Genomic DNA, 21,617 nt, shown 5'->3' on the forward strand with positions numbered 1-21,617 from the left:
ACAACTGATTAAAATGTTAGTTTCCAAGTAAATTTTGAAATCCATACTTAAAAAACATATAGCCAAATTTTAACATTGTAAATGCATATAATTTTTTTTCTAAAGATCCACTAGTGTACATTTAGGTGCATCAGAATGTAATAAAAATAGAGGCAGAAGACCCAAGATTTAGAATATAGACTTATTTTTGTCACTCAAACAAGTCTATTACCATCACTGAGTTTTATACCTCTTCATCTGTTAAAATGGGGGCAACACCACCCTGACTACTTCAAAGTGAATTTGAGGGTCAGGCAAATTAGACAGAAAGATAGATAAATGATAATTTTTTTGGAAAAAGTATATTGTATTTCATTATTTGAAGAACACTATTATACTTTTCAGAATTCTTTTATATTGATCATATCATTTGAACCTTATGAAAGCCCTCTACAAGTAGAAATTATCATGTTTGTTATACAAAGGGTTACAGAGAAAGATATATTGAATGGCTGCTTAAAGTTGCACAAAGACTTTATTGTCAGACCAGACTCCACCAATTCTGGCCTTACTCATTTCTAGATGTGTGATGGTGGGGAAATTACTCAACTTCTCAGAGCCTCAGTTTCTCTACATAGAAACTGAGCACATAGTAGGTGAGTAACAGATGCTAGTTCTTCCTACTGGGGATGTAACCACATCATCTCTGTGATACTAGCCTATTAAATTCAAAGGCTTATTCTCATCCCAGAGTAAGTACTGTTCTTTAAAACTAGATGCTTTAAGCTTTTATTTCTATCAATTCTGAAGAGCCATCATGTAGTTAAAGTACTGTTGAAAATGCTTTATAGCTAGTTTTTTGTGTGTGAAGTCTTTCTTGATATTCAGACATGTATTTTAGAGTGCATTAGTTTTCATTCAGTTTTTGTGATTGTTCAGATTATATTGATACTAAGATGAATATAACATTGTCTCTGTATTCTAGGAGCCTACTATCTGTGCAAGATACAAGTTAACATATAATTCTCACATGGCCTGATAGTAATTACAGTAGAGGTATGTCCAGAGCAGAGCATCCTATTGCCTCTGGACCTTTCACATTTCACAGAATATCTGAGTGTTGACAACTCTTTAAAAACACAGTTAGACATGAGTTTTAATTCCTAAGTGTGGGTCTCTTTACCTGGCAGCTCTTCCTATATCTAGTCCAAGCACCTTCTCTCCAATGAGCTAATCCCTCTCTTAGCTCCTGTCTGCTAATGGTCTTTCCTATCCCTCTGAGGCACCATATGCTTAATGGTATCCCATAAAGAGGACGAATCTCCCTTAGCTATCCTCTAACTTTTGGAATTTACTGTCCCCTCCATAGTATTAGAAGGAAAAAAAAACAAAACAAATTAAGCTCTAACGCAGCGGTATAACCCAAATTTTCATCTTATGGGTACTCTTAAATATATAGCATACTTTGGATTATCTGGATGAACTTTTTTTAATTGCACACTAACACCTGACTGCAGTACCTTTATTCTATTTGCTTTTTGGAGGGTTCTTTGTTTTTTTTTGCATTATTTTTTGTTTTGAAATCATTTCAGACCTACAGAAAGCTGTAAGAATAGTATAAAGTCTCATGTACTTTTACCCAGGTCCCCCAGTTGTTAATAGTTTTACTTACACATCTACTTTATCATTTCTCTTTCTATATGTTTTTATTACATATTTTTTGTGAACCATTTAGAAGTTGCAGACTCATGCTATTTTGCCCCTAAATATTAATATTTTTTAATGCTAAATGCTTTTTCTTTAAGAGCAAGAATATTCACAATATGGTAGGCTAAATCAGGAAGTTAACATTAATATAATATTATTATTTAATCTACAGACCTTAATTAAATTTTACCAATTGCCCCAATAATGTGCTTTGTAGATAAAAACAAAAACAAACGAACAAAAAAAAGAACAGGTCCTTTGACCAGTTCAAGACCACACATTGCATTTAGTTTTCATGTCATTGTAGTCTCCTTTAATCTGTAATAGCTTCTCAGTCTGTCTTCTATCATGAGTGACCCAAAAAGAGAACAGGCTGCTTATTAGAATATCCTTCAATTTGTGTTTGACTCATGTTCACAGTAAGATTGAGCTCACGTTTTTTTTTATCAACTTTTATTATTGTGGTAAAATTTATATAACAATTTACTCTTTTAATCATTTTAAAAATTTACAGTTCAGTTGTATTAAGTACATTGATGTCGTTGTGCAACCATCGCCATCATCTGTCTCCAGAGCTCTTTTCATCTTGCAAAACTGAAACTCTATACCCATTAATCAATAACTCCCCATTCCCCCCTCCCCCAGTCCCTGGCATCCACTGTTCTACTTTACAAGGTTACTTCAAAAAGTTTGTAGAAAAATAGAATTAAGAGATAGTATGACTTTTTCCATGAACTTTCTGAAGTATCCTTGTATATCTCTTTGATTTTGATTAAGTACCTCATATAAGTGAAATCATACCATATTTGTCTTTTTGTGGCTGGCTTATTTCACTTAGCATTATGTCCTCAAAGTTCTTCCAGGTCATAGCATGTGTCAGATTTCCTTCCTTTGGAAGGCTAAATAATACTCATATAAACACAGAGATACATAACATACTTTTTGTATTCATTTGTCCATCAGTGGACATCTGGATTGCTTCCACATTTTAGCTATTGTGAATAATGCTGCTATGAACATGTGTGTAAAAATCTCTCTTCGAGACACTGCTTTCCATTCCTTGGGGTTTGTACCCAGAAGCAGAATTACTTGATCATGTGGTAATACTATTTTTAATTTTTTGAGGAACTGCCATACTGTTTTCTACAGTAGTTGTACTATTTTACATTCCCACCAACAGTGCAAAAGCGTTCCAGTTTCTTCACAACCTTGCCAACACTTATTTTTTTTGTTTGTTTTCTTTTCCTTTTTTCTTTTTTTTTTCCCCCCTGCAGTTGGCTAGTGCAGGGATCAAACTCTGGACCTTAATGTTATTGGCTAACCAAGCTAACTGAGTTTTTGGCTAACTAAGCTAACCAGCCAAGCCCCTATTTTCTTGCTGGTAGCCAACCTAATAGGTGTGAGGTGGTATCTCATTGTACTTTTGATTTGCATTTCCCTAATGATTAGTTATGTTGAGCATCTTTTCATTTGCTTATTAACCATTTGTATATCTTCTAATTTTCCTGAAGTCCAATTCGTCTGTTTTCTTGTTGTTGCCTGTGCCTTTGTGTCTTATCTAAGAAATATTGACAAATCCAGGGTCTTAAACCTTTTACCTTATGTTTTCTTCTAAGAGTTTTATAGTTTTAAATCTTATATTAAAGGCATAGATCCATTTTAAGTTAATTTTTGTATATGGTGTTTATTTCTGGAATGTATTCTATTCTGTTGGTTTATGTCTGTCATTATGACAGAACCGCAGTTTTGATTACTGTAACTTTGTAATAAGTTTTGAAATTAGGAAGTGTGAGTTCCTCAGCTTTGTTCTTCTTTTTCAGGATTGTTTTGGCTATTTGTGGTCCCATCAGATTCTTTATGAATTTTAGGATGGGTTTTTCTATTTCTTTAAAAACATCTTTGGGATTTTGATAGGAATTGTATTAAATCTGTAGATTGCTTTGGGTAGTGTTGATATCTTAACAATATTAAGTCTTCCAATCCACAAACATAGATTTCCTAGCATTTGTTTATGTCTTCGTCATTTCAGAAACGCTTTGTAGTTTTTATTGTACAAATCTTTTACCTCCCTGATCCTAAATATTTTATTCTTTTTGATGTTATTCATAAGTAGAATTATTTTCTTAACTCCCTTTCTGGATTGTTCGATGTTGATAGAAATGCAACTGATTTTTCTGTTTTTATTTTGTGTTCTGCTACTTTGCTGAATTCATATAGTATAGCTCTAACAGTTTTTTTGTGTGTGGAATTTTTAAGGTTTTTTACGTATAAGATCATGTCATCTGTGAACAGAGATAATTTTGCTCGTTTTTCAATTCTAATGTCTTTTATTTCTTTTTCTTACCTGATTGCTCTGGCTAAAACTTTAGGTATTCAACTAATGTTATGCTGAATACAAGTGGTGAAAGCAGGCATGCTTGCCTTGTTTCCAATCTTACAGGAAAAGCATTCAGTCTTTCACTATTGAGTATGAATGTTTACTGTGGGTGTTTCACATATGGCTTTTATTATGTTGATGTAGTTTCCTTCTATACGTAGTTTGTTGAGTTTTGTCAAATGCTTTTCTGCATCAATTATGATGATAATGTGGTTTCTTCCCTTTATTCTGTTCATATGGTATATTACATTGATCAAGTTTAGTATGTTTAGCCATTCTTGCATTCAAGTAATAAGTTCTACTTGGTCATGGTGTACAACCCTTTTAATATCCTGCTGAATTCAGTTTGTGCTAGTATTTTGTTGAGAATTTTTGCATCAGTGTTCATAAGGGGTATTGATCTGTAGTTTTCTTTTCTAGTAGTGTCTTTGATTTTGGTATCAGGTTAATGCTGGCCTCATAAAATGAGTTTGAAAAGTATTCCCTCTTCAGTTTTTTGGAAAAGTTTGAGAAGGACTGGTGTTAGTTCTTTAAATGCTTTACAGAATTCACCAGTGAAACCATCAGGTTTAAGACTTTTCTTTTTGTTAGGAGATCTTTGATTTCTGATTCAATCTCCTTACTAGTAGGTCTGTTCAGAGTTTCTCTTTCTTCATGGTTTAATCTTGATAGATGTTGTATTTTTAGGAATTTTCCATTTTGTCTAGATTATACAGTTTGTTGGCATACACTTGCTCACAAGCACTCTCATAATCCTTTTTTATTTCTCTAGAATTGATAGCAGTGTCCTCACTTTCATTTCTGATTTTAGTAATTTGAATCTTCTCTTTTCTTAAATTCCATTTAGCTATTTGTCGATTTTGCAGATATTTTAAGGGAACCAACTTTCAGTTTCTTGACTTTTTCTGTTACTTTTCTGTTCTGTATTTTGTTTATCTCTTCTCTAATTATTTTTCCTTCCTTTTGCTAGTTTTTGGTATAGCTTGTTCTTCTTTTTCTAGTTCCTTAAGTTGTAATGTTAGGTTGTTGATTTGAGATCAGTCTTGCTTTTTAATGTGAGCATTTATAGCTATAAATTTTTCCCATAGCAGTGTTTTCACTGTGTCTCATAAGTTTTGGTTTGTTATGTTTTCGTTTTCATTCATCCATGAGTATTTTCTAATTCCCCTTGTGTTTTCTTCTTTGATCCATTGGTTGTTTAAGAGTATGTTGTTTAATTTCTACTCATTGTTGAATTTTCCCATTTTCCTTTTATTATTGGTTTATAACTTCATTCTGCTGTGGTCAGAGCATACTTCGTATTAATGTCTGTCTTTTCAAATCTGTTGAGACTAAGTTTGTGGGCTAGCTAGGGTCTATCTTGGAAGTTGTTTCATGTGCATTTGATGTGTTTATTGTTAGTGTGTTCTGTATATGTCTGATCTAACTGGTTTATTCTGTTCTATCCATTATGAAGAGTGGGGTATTGAAGTCTCCAACTATTATTGTAGTTTATTTTTCCCTTTAATTCTATCAATTTTTACTTATATTTTGATGATCTGTTACTAGGTGCATAAAGGTTTGTATTTATTACATATTTTTGTATTAAACCTTTTATTAATATGTAATATCCTTTGTCTTGTAATGTTTTTTGATTTAAAGTCTATTTTGTCTGTTTGAGTATATCCACTCCTGCTCTCTTTTGGTTACTAGGAGGGAGTCTTCAAAAAGTTCATGGAAAGATGAGTATCATCTTTTAATTCAATTTATTTATGAACTTTCCAAAGTTCCCTCATATTTGCATGGAATATTCTTTTCTATCCTTCACTTTTAACATATTCGTGTCTTTGGATACAAAGTGAATCACTTGTAGATAGCAAATAGTTGGATCATTTTTAAAATTCATTCTGCTGGGACTTCCAGTCAAGATGGCAGAATAGACAGTCCTCAGCATCACTCTCTCCCACAAATCAACAAATTTACAACTATAAAAATGTAACATCAGCCAAGCTGGGGCTGCTGGAGCTCAGGTGAAGAGGAGACGAGACCTATGGAACTCATGAAGGCAGGAGAAAACACGAAGAGAGAAAGAAAAAACTGCTCTCAGCATTTCGGGCTGCAGCCACTTTAATGCTGGAGCACATGGAACAGGAGCCGGCAGAAGCTGCAGTTGTGCCCTTTGGATGGAATTACTTGGAGGTGGAAGGAGAGGAGAGGACTTTGGTGGCCCCCAGGACAGCAAGACCACTAACAGGCTTCCCGTGGACCCACGCAGGAGTGAGGAGCCAGAACAGTTGAAAAAGGGGAGCCACTCAGAGGCTGGTGAGTCATCACAAGGGACCAGCGCAGGGCCTGTCCCATGGGAAGTGTTTGGAGCACAGGCGGTGGCAGAGATGGGCCCGCTGGGAGAACGCTGGGACACAGCAGGGATGGCTGGTCCACCCTCCAATCAGTGCAGGACCACTCTGAGGAGAGTGGTTGGGAATGCAGAATTGCATGGGGTGCAGTTTGATGAAAAAGCTCAGGCCCAGATCAGAGTTTCTACACAGCCCAGGTGCACCTAGTATCTGGAGAGCCAGAGGTACCTATAAGGTCAACCATTAAGCCCTAAGCTGCACAGAAAGTCTTTCCTAGGGAAACAGCACTGAAGCAGCAGTTTACCTCAGTGACACAGCTCAAGTACTGCTTCCCACAGGAAGTTCCTCTGTTTTAGAGGGAAGCAAAGGACAAAAACTTAGTTCCGGCCCAGGCACACCATGAATACCTTGGGGTCCAGCAGGGGACATGAGGCATAGAGACAAGGGCAGGACCCCCGCCCACAACCAGGCATGCTGTGACAGTGCCTGGGGGCCCAAGGCATGGAGAAGGGGACCAGACGCCCCTCCCACAACCAGACACACAGCACCAGCTCTTTGAGGCCCATCTAGGGACCTGGGGTAAGGAGCTGGGGACCAGACCCCCTTGCCCACAACCAGGCCCACCATGCCAGCTTCTCGGGGCCCGCCCAGGGACCTGAGGCATGGAAAAGGGGACTGAACCACCCTCCCACAACCAGGCACACCATGCTAGTGCCTTGGGGCCCGCCCGGGGACCCAGGACATGGAGAAGGGGACTGGACCCCCCTCCCACAAACAGGCACCCCGCGCCAGCACTTCAGGGCCTGCTCAGGGACCCAGGGGAAGGAGAAGGGGATTGGACCCCCCACCCACCCACAACCAGGCACACCACGCCAATGCCTTGGGGCCTGCGCTGGGACCCGGGGCATGGAAAAGGGGACCAGACCCGCCTCCCACAACCAGGCACCCTACGCCAGCACCTCTGGGCCAGCCCGGGGACCCAGGGTATGGAGCTGGGGTCCAGACCCCCCTTCTACAACCAGGCACCCCGTGCCAGCTCCCTGGGGTCCACAAGGGGTCCCAGGGTATGAGGCTGGGGACCAGACCCCCCACCCACAACCAGGCATACCACGTCAGTACCTCGGGGCCTGCCGAGGGACCTGGAGTATGGAGAAGGGGACTGGACCCCCCTCCCACAACTAGGTACACCGTGCCAGTGCCTTGGGGCCGGCACTGGGACCCAGGATATGGAGAAGGGGATCAGACTCCCCTCCCACAACCAGGCACCCCATGCCAGCACCTCAGGGCCTGCCCTGGGACCTGGGGCATGGAGAAGGGGACCAGACCCCCTCCCACAACCAGACACCCCACACCAGTGCCCTGAGACCCACAAGGGGATCCGGGGTATGGAGCTGGAGACTGGAGCCCCCTCCCACAACCAGCACCCCTTGCCAGCACCTCAGGGCCTGCCCTGGGATCTGGGGCATGGAGAAGTGGACCAGATCCCTCTCCTACCACCAGGCACACTGCACCAGTGCCTCAGGTCTGCCCATGGACCTGAGGCATGGAGAAGGGGACTGGACTCCCTTCCCACAACCAGGCACGCTGTGCCAGCACCTCAGGGCCCACTGGGGGTACAGAGCCTGGGACCAGAGCCCCCCTCCCACAACCAGGCACCCCATGTCAGCACCTTGGGGCCTACCTGGAGACCTGCGGCATGGATAAGGGGACTGGACCCCCCTCCCACAACCAGGCACACCATGCCAGTGCCTTGGGACCCACTCAGCAACCCAGGGCATGGAACTGGGGATCAGACAACTCTCCACAACCAGGCACACTGCCACCACCACAGAGCAGGCCAAAAACATCTCCTCCATTTGGGTGGCCCACCATAGCTACCACGATAACCATGGCTGTTGCAAAGGTGGCTAGATGCCACAACCACCATGCAGATGGTCCGCCAGCCGCTGGAGTGAGTTGACACAAGGAGAATCACCAGCAGAGATAAAGAAGTAGAATGTCTGTCTCCACAGAGCCCATTTCATAGTGACGGAGGAGACATCTGCTCTATGATAGTATTGGGGGACCTGGTCATGCCTCTCAGCATTGGACAGATCATTTGGGCAGCAAATCAACAGAGTAACCATTATTCTTTCAGAGGGAGAGAAGAAATCTAGGGTAATTAGAGGGGGGAAGGGGAGAGAAGGAGGGATGAGGAGGGATCGGTCAAGGGTCATAAAGAATAATTACAATTTGTAACAATATATATGCTAGTAATATTGATTTGATCAACATATCTCAATGTTGAAACCCAAAAATATGTATAATCAATTTTGATTCAATAAAAATTAAAATAAAAAAAAATTCATTTTGCCAATGTCTGTCTTTTGGTTGAAAAGTTTAATTCATTTGCATTTAAAGTAATTAATGATAATGAAGGACTTTTTTGATTTTGCTATTTGTTTTCTATATTCTTATAGCTTTTATGTTTCTCATTTCCTTCATTACTGTCTTTGGTGTTTATTTTATTTATTTATTTATTTAGTGAAACATTTAACTTCCTTTCTCATTTCTTTCATGTCTGTTCTTTAGCTGTTTTCTCTGTGGTTACTGTGGGATTACAGTTAACATCCTAAATGTTCCTAATCTGAATTTATACAAGCTTAACTACAATAATATACAATTCTGTACTCCTTTAACAGCTCTGTTCCCACCCCTTTCAGTTATTGACATCACAAAATTACATCTTTTTATACTGTGTGTCAAAAAATAGAAACTAATAATTTTTTAACACATGAATCTTTTAAATTATGTAGAAGACGAAATATGGAGTAACAAACCAAAGTTAAACTAATAATTGGTTTTAGTTATTTACCAATATCAACTTGAATTAGTTACTAATATTTACTTTTGGTTCAGATGTAGCCTTAGGTTGAACTTTTTAAACAATTTTTTTAAGTGTATTAGTTCCTTAAATCATGTAGAAAACCAAAGTTGGATTTACACATGATTATTACCGTACTACTCACTTTTATAATTACCCATGTAACTACCTTTCCTGATATCTTTATTTCTTCATATGGCTTCAAGTTACTGTCTACTGTTCTTTCACGTCAACCTGCAGAACTACTGTTAGCATTTCTTTTAGGGCAGAGCTAGTGGTAATGAATTCCTTCAGTTTTTGTTCATCAAGGAATACTTTAATTTCTCCCTCAGTTTTGAGGGAGTATTTTGTCAGATATAGGATTCTTAGTTGACAGGTTTTTTTCTTTTAGCACTTTGAATATATTCTCTTATTGCATTCTGGCTTCCAGAGTTTCTGATGAGAAATCTGTGGATAATCTTATTGAGGATCTCCCATATGTGACAAGGCACTTCTGCTGCTTTCAAAAATCTGTTTGTTTTTGACCTTTGACAGTTTTATATAATGTGTCTCTGTGTGGATCTCTTTGACTTTGTCTTACTTGGAATTTGTTGATCTTCTGGATGTTTATATTCATGTCTTTCAACACTTTGGGGAAGTTTTGGCCATCATTTCTTCAGTCTATCTGCTCCTTTCTCTGACTTCTCTCTATGGGATTGCCATAATGTGTAAGTCAGTTTTCTTGATGATATCCCACAGATTCTTTAGGCTCTGAGCACATTTCCTTAATCTCTGTTCTTTCTGTTCCTCAGACTCAATAATTTCTATTGTCCTATCTTTAAAGTCACTGATTCTATCTTTAGCCGCTCAAATATGCCTTTGAATCCTTCCAGGGAATTTTTCATTTCAGTTATAGTACTTTCAGCTCGTTTCTTTTTAGATTTTCCATCTCTTTATTGATATTTCCATTTTGTTCATTAATCATATTCTTGACTTTGTCTCTGTCTTTTAGTTCTTTCAATATCTTTAAGACAGTCATTTTAAAGCCTTTGTTTACTAGATCTGCCATTAGGTTTTTTTAGGGACAGTTTCTGTTTATTTTTACCTTTGAATTTGTTCGACATTGTTGTTTCTTTGTATGCCTTATGATTTCTTTTTCTTGAAAACTACATATTTAAATCTAGTAATGTGTTAACTCCAGAAATCAGATTCTCGCTCTTCTCCAGGGTTTTTTTGTTGTTGTTGTTATTGCTTTGTTTCTCTGATTGTTGTAGGATGCCAAGGATCGGCCTTAGTTATTTTCTGAGCCTGCACCTTCTCTTGGGCACGTTCAATGACTTTCTGATACCTCTCATATATACAGTTGCTTTTTAACATCCTAGTTTTCAATGTCTGGCTTCCAAAGAGGAAAAAAGAGAAAAATGAACTGGAAGACAGGAAGACTGGCCCTTTAAATCCCATGGAAGTCACTTTGGGGATTTGCAACAGTAGTAGGAGATGCAGTAGCAATGACCACCACTTTTGTGTCTACACCTCTGTGATAATAAGATCTCCACTATTTGGAGGACAGGATCTTTTTTTGCCCACCCTGACTTCTACAGGCTGTGTGTAAGCTGCTCCAGGAACACTGCACAGCTGTCTGCCACTGGACTGAGGAATGTGGGATGAATGCTACTGTGCTGAAGTTAAAAGTAACCAAAATTAATTGCAATTTGCCATCGGAGCCTTCACCTGTAAGTTGCAAGCCTTCAGTTAGACTCGTGCTCCAACATATTTACATCAGGCATATTCTGCCACTGCAGTTGTTGTTTAGGTGGAGAGACAGATTTGTGGTGTGTCCTATGCTTCCATCTTCCCAGAATCCACCTCATTTGCTTTTACAATCACTTTAACCTACAGTGATCACCTCAGCAATAGCATTTAATTTTTAATGCTGTATGTCTCAAATTAGAATCCAAGATGTATTCTCTGGGGTTTGTAAGTTCTTCATTTGAAAAACAGTTATAATTTAGTAGGGAGATAGAGATATTAAACAGATAATGTAGTGAAACTTTGATAATGCTGAAATGGAGAATTACAGTGCACATTGTAAACGAGCATTTTTTAACTTGTTGATTTTGACCTATTTATAAATAACTGGATCTTAAACTATTTTAACACAATTTTTAAAAATATTATATTGCTCTCTTAAATTTTGTAAGGATGCTTCAGTCTGTTGTAGCAGCCATCACTATGAGATCCTTTGTTAATGAATTAGAATAGTAAAAGTTGGGTAAGCAAACTTGTAAGTGAGAAACTTAAGGTTTCTTAAGTCTTATTATTGAGCTTGGGTCAAATTCTTTACGGGCTTTTTATTTCCTCCTTCAGGGATATCCTTTCCCTTTTACTACCCCTCTCCCCAATCTCTAGTGGAATTGTAGGACTTCATTATTGTCCAAGTTGAAACATTATGCAATAGTATATATTGTAAGTAAATAATAATAGATAAGCATTTATATAGCTTCCTGTGGTTCACAACATATTTTCCTTTATATTATTTCTCTGAAGGCTCCCGCAGTCTTTTGGGTAAAGGCAGATGTTGCTGTCTCTTTACAGATGGAGAAAATGGGTTTCAAAAATAGCTGTGATTTACCTATAGTCACATGTCACTGAATGGTAGAGTGAGGTAGAGAGATACCTAGAACCATGTCTTGAGATACAGTGTCACTTGAATCAAGGTGCAGGGAAGTGTTTTTCTTTACTTGAAACAACTTTTGCATAGATTCTTAAGTCTTTTTATTGTTGTTTAATTTCCTCCTAAGCGAAGTTGATAATTCCGTGTTACCTGTTCTGCTAACCACTGTCCTGGTTAAAGTCTTAAAATGGCCAAATTAGATACTGTTTTCAATAGGATAGCTTTAGGTTTGGTGCTAAAATATTGTTTTTCTGAGTTATGTATCATACCCTCCAAACCCATTCAAATTGTGCAACTCCATTCACTCCCATTTCCACCTCCACCAAATTGGAGAGCTATGGAGTACTACTTCGTCAGATACCATTTCTGTATTTTGTAATATGAGAACTTAGAAAATCTCGTTAGTAGGTAAGGGTATAATTTATTCCAAGATAGATTTATTCCCTCCTACTAACACAATCAGTTTTAGATTTTTTTTTTCTTTTTGTCTTTTTCGTGACCAGTAAGGGGATCGCAACCCTTGGCTTGGTGTCGCCCGCACCGCGCTCAGCCAGTGAGCGCACTGGCCATCCCTATATAGGATCCAAACCTGCGGCGGGAGCCCTGCTGCGCACCCAAGTGCTGCACTCTCCCGAGTGCGCCATGGGGCCGGCCCAATTTTAGATATTTTTATCATTATTTTAGGTGGCTAAACTTGAGGCAAACATATCATTATGCCTCTTGAGCTTTGTTTTATAGACTCTTATTTGGGACCATCTTTTGTGATATGTCTTTTTTAAATTGCTACATTAATTATCCTGAGATATATTTTGATTGAAATTCTTGATTAATCTTAATGTTAACATTCATAGTTTTTGTCCAATTTCAAGCCCTTTTATTCCCTTGATTTCCCTTCAGGTACGATCATTCACTTATTTTAATTATAAGATACATCTACAAATAAATTTATTGTACATGTATTACTTATCTAATGTTCTTTTTTTTTTTTTTTTCCTAAGAGCTTTGTATTATTATTTTGTGTGTGTGTGTGGCTAGCCAGTGCAGGGATCCGAACCCAAGATCTTGGTGTTACAAGGTGGTGCTCTAACCAACTGAGCCAACCAGCTAGCCCTCTAATATTCTTTAAGTCAAAATTACAAATCATTTTTACTAATCTGTAAATAGTCTTTATTCTGAAATGAACTTTAAACATTACAATTAATTTTATGGTTTGAATGCTAATATTTTAATAGCAACTCTAACCCATAAATTCACAACTGCCTTAGTTAGGTATTAACTTTAAAAAACTGAGTGCTTGACTCAATATGATTTTTTTGCTTTACTTTTTACTATGCAAAATTTCAAAACTACTCAAATGTATAGTACAGTGAACTCCATGTATACGCATCACCCAGCTATAGCAGTCATTAATTCATGGGTACTCTTATTAGATCCTAGACGTATCTACTGCCAGCCTCCTCCCATTGTTTTATTTTAAAGATATTTTATTATTTGTTTGTATATATTTCAATATTGGCAAGTATTTCAGTATTAGCAAGATTTTTTTAAATGCTTAGAATCGAAAGATAGCTTCTATACAATGATGATGAGTTGTTTCTGATAAGCAGCTAACATTATAATAATTATGGTATAAATTCCATTTTGGTAAAAACCAACCTTTTCCACTGCATGTTTGGAAATAAATGGGCAGAGGGAACCAAGTGGCTTTCTTGCCATAATATTTGAAGAATGTAACTTCTTTTTTAACTTTAAATAGCCTTGTCTTTCTTGCCCTCCTCTTCTGTAATTGATTAAGCCAGATAATGTGAAGTTGTATTATTAATATTTTTAAAGAATTAAAATATTATCAATTTGAGTAATTTCAGTATGCCATTGAGAAACGAATAATTTCAAATATTCATAAATTCTCAAATATCTATAAGTTGACTAGCTTTGCTTAAACAGCAATCTTACAAGTAGAATTTTTGTTTATTAGGTTTGGTTTTCACTGAATCGTTCAAATGTAGACTATGGTATTCAATGGTAGTGCTGAAAATAAAGTACTGTGGTTATGTTTAATATATAACAAAATATTACCTACTCATTTTTAACTTGCTCCTTTATGTAGCCCATATGTATACTGTGTAAGTTTTTAACCATGAAACTGTTGTCTTTAAGCTTTTTATCACATGATCATCAGATGTAGTACTTTGCTGAAAATAGTGTACCATTTCAACTCCATATGGCTTTTTTATGTTTAATTCTTTATTAATTGGAGTAGAACTATTAATGTTTATAAGCATATTTCCAAAAGTTTGTTTAGAAGAGAGTCATCTATTTTTATTCTATGAAAATGTTGTTTGATTTGGTACTTTTCTAGTTGTAAATATGCAGAAGAAATAATTTTGAGGGAGATGACATCAGTTTTCTGATATGTTTTTCATTTGGTGTCAATTGCATTTTATTCTTCAATTTCACCTATGGTAATCATCTCTTCATACTTAACCAGAAAACCAAGATTTTTCAATCCAGACTTAATTGGTATATGTTATTCTGCTTGTTTTTTGTGCTGTAATAAACCATTTGTTGTTCTGCGAGCGGTCTAGAATAACAGTGGAAAGCAATAATTGCAGCTGAAAATAATCAGAAGCTTTTACATTGAGTGCGTTTCATTGGTCTAGAATAACAGTGGAAAGCAATAATTGCAGCTGAAAATAATCAGAGGCTTCTACATTGAGTGTATTTCTGATTTTCTAAAAGTTTACAATTGATTTCTTTGTGTGACAATTTTTTTTTCATGTTCAAATACAGTTTGATGTAGCAGAGAATTTTTCTGCATGATAAAATGATTGGAATCTTCATGAGATCCTTGAGAATAGAAGACTTAAATATTTCTAAGAAACCCAGGAAGAGTTTTTTGTTATACTAAAGAATATTTTGTGGATTTTATGAGGCTATGGTGAATGTCTTTGCAGATCTAATGAAAATTATTGCTGTTTTAGCAGAAATAGCAATTTATTCCTCAAGAGCAAATATAATTTAACTGCTTATAACTAATTTTTTCTGTTTAGTGCTGGAAACTAGATACATTGTTTAACATATAAAAAGCTCATTTAAAATTATAACTTAAGAAATAGCAAGTCTTTTATGTGCTTCTAACATTTTTGAGCATTAATATGTAATGTTTTAATTTTCTTGTTAAGCTAACACATTTACAATTCTTTTTTTAAAGGCAAATCCTCCTCCAGTACTGGTCAACACAGACAGTTTGGAAATACCAACTTATGTAAGTTCCATTTCCTACCCCACATGTAAATAAATCTGCCTTTCCTATTTAGTTTTTGATACAGATACAAAGATCACAGCATTACTTTTTCTAACACATTTTACTTAAGATGTTCTATCACTATATACAATAGCTGTAATTGCTATAGTAAATAAAGCAGTACTGTTCTGTTTTGGTTGCTTTTTTTCATACTCAAGTAAAACAGAAACATTGAAATAGAAGTTTTGAAATCATGATGATTAACTTTCACTAAATGCTATCTCTGGACCAATGGTCACTTATACAATGCTGTATATTGAGTCATTTTAGAAGTCTAATTGAGTGACTATTTTTAGCAACCAGGTTTGTGTGTGCATTCATATATTAAACTAATTAGTTATAACTTTGTAATTTTAAATTGATTAGTGCTTCTCTCTGAGCTTACTTTTTTAAGAAGCTCTCTTTCCCTTAAAGATCAATAGCCAGAAAAGCAGAATCTGATCTAACATTTTTCTCCCCAAAGGAGAATATCTTTGGAGATGTAGAGGTAGTGCTCATGCATTAAGTAGAAGTGTAGTACCCATGTATTTATTTTTTAATCAAATGGTGCATAATGTTATACACTGTAAAAACCCTTTCTCCCATTTTTGAACTATAGTTGATTCTCAGTCTGTATTTTTAAACATTTTATTTGGCTTTATATTCTGTTTGTATTTATATTAATAGGGTTGTATCAAATATTTGGGGATTTTGAAAAACTTTAAGAAATAAGACTTAATACCAAACCAAAAGAGCTGTTCTGCACTTTTTTTCAGATTCTTTATTTCATTTAGTGTTATCTTTTACACTGATATGGAATACTTACTTAAGCAGAATTTTGTTTCTACTTTTGTTAGTATCTTCACATACTTTTTCTTTCTCCTCACTTGTTCTGTTTGTTGAGGAATGTTTTGCTTAGGGGCAGTAAGTGATTAAATGTTTTTATTTTAAAACCTTTTCAGCTGAAAAGTTAATATATAAGAACCAGCAGAGAAAATGATAATATCAACAAAGAAAATAAGTGCACATGCATTTTAGGGGAAATGTCAACACACTGGAAGCAAGATTAGCATACCAAGCAGCAAACTTAAAGTAAATGTATAATTTCAAGTTTATATGACCTATTATTTAAAAAATGTTTTTCCTGCTAAGCAATATATGTTGAGAGTCTCCGAGACTAACCTCCTACCTACCCCATGATTGGAGATTTGCTAGAAATATAAGACTGAGCATATAGTTTACTCATGGCTAAAATTTATTGTAGTAACTGAGGATCTGCCTTCACAATGTAAGGCTGTTATGTCTAAAGGAATCCATATTTAGACTTCCTCATACTTTCTTCTTCCCACAAGGGGTCACTTTTTCAGCCAGCAGTGAAAATGCAGCAATATGTATGCAATGTTTCTGCCTAAGGATGCTCAAAATGGACTCAGCACCCGTGTTTTTTATCATCAGTTAGTCATGTAGGCATCCTCTGTCTAGCTTGTACCAAATTTCCAGACTCCCAAAAGGAAAGCAGGTGTTCAGCATAAAATGCATTGTCTCTACAAAGTCTGGGTACAGTAAACCACCCTGTTAAGGAATGATGGGAACACTCTCAAAATCCAAGTTTCCAGATACCAGCTAACACCCAGCCTTGCAAGCAGGCCCTTATAGAGATAGTAGCCTTGGGCCTGATATTTTAACCCTTTTCTGTACATAACAAGTTAAATTCTAATTCCCCAAGCAAGATTTGTCAAAAGTTAGTACTTTATCGTATTTAAAGAACTCTATATGAAATGTTTGGGTAGTAACTATTCTCTATGGCTTTTGCAGCATGTAGGCAAACCCGTGTATTTGTAAAACAACTTCAGGCTTTTAGGAGATTGAGGAATTTTATTCTGAAATTTAAAATATATTCCAGAATGGTGTTTAAATATATTTGTTATTTCTTTGTTAGTTCCCTAATCACTTAATGCAAGCTATGTACTGATGAATAAAAATTGTAGCTGCTGCCTTAGAACAATTTTTTTCTGGTTGCAGTCATCACACTGCCTCAAATTAAGTAATTAAGTGAAAGGTGAAATATACACCATTTACAAAATTCAAAAGATACAAAAGGATTCCAATGAAAAATAAATGTTCCTTCCACCCCTGCTTTCAATCTTTCAGTTTCCTTGCTTAAAACAAAAAGTGTTAGTAGTTTCATATATATCCTTCTATAAACATTATGCATATACAAGCATATCTAATATTGTTTTCAAACTTTTACCATTAAAAATCAATCCTCTAGTGATAATTTTTGTGTAGATATACAAATACTGTACATAATAAGAATATATTCATATAGATAGACTTGCTTAGGAAGTGTGTTCATTTTCAGATTTGATCATTATTGCCAAATTGCACTTCATAAAGTTTTACCCATTTGTAATTCAACAATAATATATCAGTATATTTTTGCCCCATACTGTCATCAGCACAGTGTGTTAATAAACGTTTGGATCTTTTGTTAACATCATGTTTAAAATGTATTAACTCATTGTTTTAATTTGCATTTATGTTGTTGCTCATCTTTTTCTACCTTTTCACCTTCAGAAAATTTTATGTGGAGATATTTACATACCACAAAATCCACCCTTTTAAAGTATACAGTTTAGTGATTTTTACTTTATTCACAATGTTGTGCCATCATCACTACTTACCAATTCCAGAGCATTTTTAATCATTCTATAAAGAAACCTTTTGCCATTAGCAGTCACTCCCCATTAAGCCCTACACCCAGCCCTAGCAACCACTAATCTGCTTTCAGTCACTATGGATTTGTCTGTTCTGGACCTTTCATATAAATAGCATCATACAATATGTGGTCTTTTGTTTCTGGCTTCTTTCACTTAGCATAATGTTTTTAAGGTTTATCCATGTTGTAGCGTATATTAGTAATTCATTCATTTTTACTACCAAATAATATTCTGCTGTATGGATTCACTACATTTTGTGTATCACCTCAGTTGAAGGACATTTGGGTTGTGTCCACTTTTTAGCTATTATGTGTAATGCTGATATGAATATCACTGCAACTTTTGTGTGGACATATGTTTTCGTTTCTCTTAGGTATATACCTGGGAATGGAATGGCTGGGTCATATTATAACTCTGTATTTAACCTTTTAAGGAACTACCAAACTGTTTTTCAAGATTGCTATATTTTACATTCCCACCAGCAGTGTGTCAGATTTCCAGTTTCTCCACTTCCTCACTAATCTTGTTTCCTACTAATAATGTAACAATCTTTTTGATTATAGCCATCCTGCTGGGTATGAAGTGATGTCTCATTATGGCTTTGACTTGCATTTCCCAATGACTAATGAAGTTGAACATCTTTTCATGTGCTTATTGGCCATTTGTATATCTTCTTTGGGGAAATATCTGTTTAGCTCCTTTGCCCATTTTTAATTGGGTTGTTTGCGTTTTATTAGTGCTTTGTAAGTTATTTATGTATTCTAAGTACAAGTCCTTTATCAGATATATGATTTACAAAAATTTCCTCCCATTCTGTCGATTATGTTTTTACTTTTTTGATAATTTCCTTTAAAACACAAAAGTCTGATTTAATATATCTTTCAACTGCCACTTTTGGTTTCTTACCTAAGAAACCATTGCCTAATATAAAGTCACAAAGATTTACACTTAGGTTTTCTTCTCAAAGTTTTATAGTTTTAGCTCTTGCATTTAGTCTTTGATCCATTTTAAGTTAATTTTTGTATAATGTGAGGTAGGAATCTGATAGAGTTTGGATGTGTTATCCCCCCAAAACTCACGCATGTTGCTTTGCCTCCCATGGATTTATCACCGCTTTTCCCCTGGGTGACAGAGCTGCCAAAGATTACTCAAAGCCCTTCTCTTCTGAGCAGAGAGACGCCCCAGAAAGGGGTTAATATCCCAGAACCCTCAAGCGCAAGGCATTCCTTCCATTTGGGAAATTAACCACGAATTGGGGTTCTCTTCCAGCATTTATTTTCCAGACCACCAAGTTACAGGAAGAGACATAGGTAGGGTTTTGCTAAGTACAGTTTAACAAGTTTAACAATTGAAGCTGGTAACATGTAATTAAGTCAATCCACTAACAAAAGCTTGATTTTAGCAAACATTCTCTTCTTACAGCAATTTCTCAGTATCTTTACATATCAATCAGTAACCTGTCTTTGAGCCAGCAACCTTGCTGTGTTACAGTTCTTTATCTTACAGCAGAGACTTTATAGTCCAGGGAAAATTTCCTGTCCTTTGCAAGGTCAGCGTTTGAAACTGCAAGGCTTTGGAAAACCAGGCCCTGTGAAGTACATTTGCTTTATGAATCCTCTACACATGCAGAAATCTGATTCCCACTGTGACGGTGCTGGAAGCTGTTTGAGTCATGGGGACAGATCCCTCATGAATGGATTAATGCTCTTTCTGGGGGAAGAGGGGTAGTGAGTGAGTTCTCACTCTATTAGTACCCACAAGAACTGGTTGTTTAAAAGACCCTGGCACCACCACACTCTCTCTCTCTTCCTCTCGCTATGTGGTCTGCTTGTACCCACCGGCTGCCTGCCACTTTTCGCCATGAGTAGAAGCAGCCTGAGGCCTGTGCCAGATGCAGCTGTTCCAGAATTGTAAGCCAAATAAACCTCTGTTCTTTATAAATTACCAAGTCTCAGGTATTTCTGTTATAACAACACAAAATGGACTAATAAAGAGTCCAACTTCGTTCTTTTGCATATGGATATTCAGTTTGCCCATCACCATTTGTTGAAAAGACTATTCTTTCCGCATTGAATGGTTTGGGTACTCTTGTAGAAAATCAATTAATTATAAATATGTGGGTTTGTGCTTTTAATTTCTTTCAACAGTGTTTTGTAACTTTCAGTGTAAAAGTCTTGCACTTCTTTTGTTAAATTTACTTCAAAGTATTTTATTCTTTTGATGCTATTGTAAATGGAATTGTTTTCTTAATTTTATTTTTGAATTTTTATTAATAATGTGTGGAAAAATAATTGACTTTTAGGTATTGATCTTTATCCTTCAGCCTTGCCAAACTCATTCATTATTAGCTCTAAATAGTTTTTTGTGTGTAGATTCCTTTGGATTTTCTATATACAAGATCATGCCATCTGGAAGTAGATATATTTTTACTTCTTTTCAATGTGGATGCATTTTTTTCTTTTTCTTGCCTAATTGCCCTGGCTAGAACCTCCATTACCATATTTAATAGAAGTGGTGTAAGCAAACACCCTTATTTTGTTTCTGATCCTTGGGCTAAAGCTTTCAATCTTTCACCATTAAATATGCCGTATTATACTCAATTTTAAGTATTAATTGATATTATAATTTCCTGGGCATTGGGTTTTATTCTCTCTCCATTCATTTCTGTTCTATCCTTAAAAAGTAAAAGCTGTTAATGGAAGGCAAAATTAGAGACAAAAATTCTGGAGTTCTTACTGGTTTCAGTAAAGAGAAGGAAATGAAGTAATTTGTTGAAATAATTCTCATCTGTTTCCCTGTCTTTATTTTCCTTAAGACAAACATGAAGACTAAAGGTTAGGAAAATTGATTCTGTTGGACTTTGGTAGGTTTCTTATATACTAATAGCTTCAGTTTTTCCACATGTAATTAATAACTACAAAATTTTTAAATCAACCTAAATTTATTATTTAGGAAAAACTTTTAAGTAAACCCTTTGGAGGTTATTGCTTTGTATTTAGTTGTGTTAATTTTTCGTTAGGAAGAGCATTTTCTTTTTCTCCATACACTTTTATTGTCAGGTGCTTGCTCTCTGATGGTATAGGCTTTGAGGTTTTTAATTGCCTGATATTATACATTAGTATGAACCATGAGTCATATTAATATTGGTACATAAAATCTTGGATTTCGATATATAACTGTATAGCCAGAAAGATATTACTGAACTGAACCTAAATAATATGGAATTAGGCTTCTTTTTATCTTCCCTTGGATAAGTCTTATACTTTTAATGTAATAGGATTTGTCCTATTTGAATATAATAGTGTTGGCTGATTAGAAAACTAGAAAATTAAAATTCCTGGGCCAATTAGTGACTGAGAATACCTGTGGTATAAATTTTCCTCTGCTTTATGCCATATATGTACCTATAATTAAAGTCAATTGTAGTTAAAAGAAAAAACTTGTACAATTTAAAAGTTAAATAGTAAATGCTATTTCAGTAAATTAGCAACCATCAGTTGGAAGTATTAGTCCATTAACTGTATTAACAAAATTGTGAATTACCTAGCAATCAGCTAAAAAGAAATGTATAGAGTTTGTAGTGAGAAACCTATAAAACTTTACTGAGAGGGATGAAAGAATACTTGAGTAAATACGGAGCAGATCTTGTTCCCAAGCAGGAAGATAATGTAAAGATCTTCATTTTCCCCAGACTAATCT

The 21,617-nt window shown here is 36.1% G+C and overlaps 1 protein-coding gene across 8 annotated transcripts in view; it reads left to right on the forward strand.

The window, feature by feature from the left end:
• Positions 1-21,617, forward strand: part of DLG1 (discs large MAGUK scaffold protein 1) — a 249,074-nt gene that overhangs the window by 120,659 nt on the left and 106,798 nt on the right. For 7 of the 8 annotated variants that reach the window (XM_063094507.1, XM_063094525.1, XM_063094541.1 and 4 more), the window contains one exon: positions 15,127-15,180. The exons of the other annotated variant lie outside the window; for it this stretch is intronic. In XM_063094507.1, the coding sequence (XP_062950577.1) occupies positions 15,127-15,180 (54 nt within the window). The remainder of the gene's footprint in view (positions 1-15,126; positions 15,181-21,617) is intronic. 8 annotated transcript variants of the gene reach the window in all.

Source organism: Cynocephalus volans, chromosome 1, assembly GCF_027409185.1.
Source record: "Cynocephalus volans isolate mCynVol1 chromosome 1, mCynVol1.pri, whole genome shotgun sequence".
In the NCBI taxonomy this organism is placed as follows: Eukaryota; Metazoa; Chordata; class Mammalia; order Dermoptera; family Cynocephalidae; genus Cynocephalus; species Cynocephalus volans.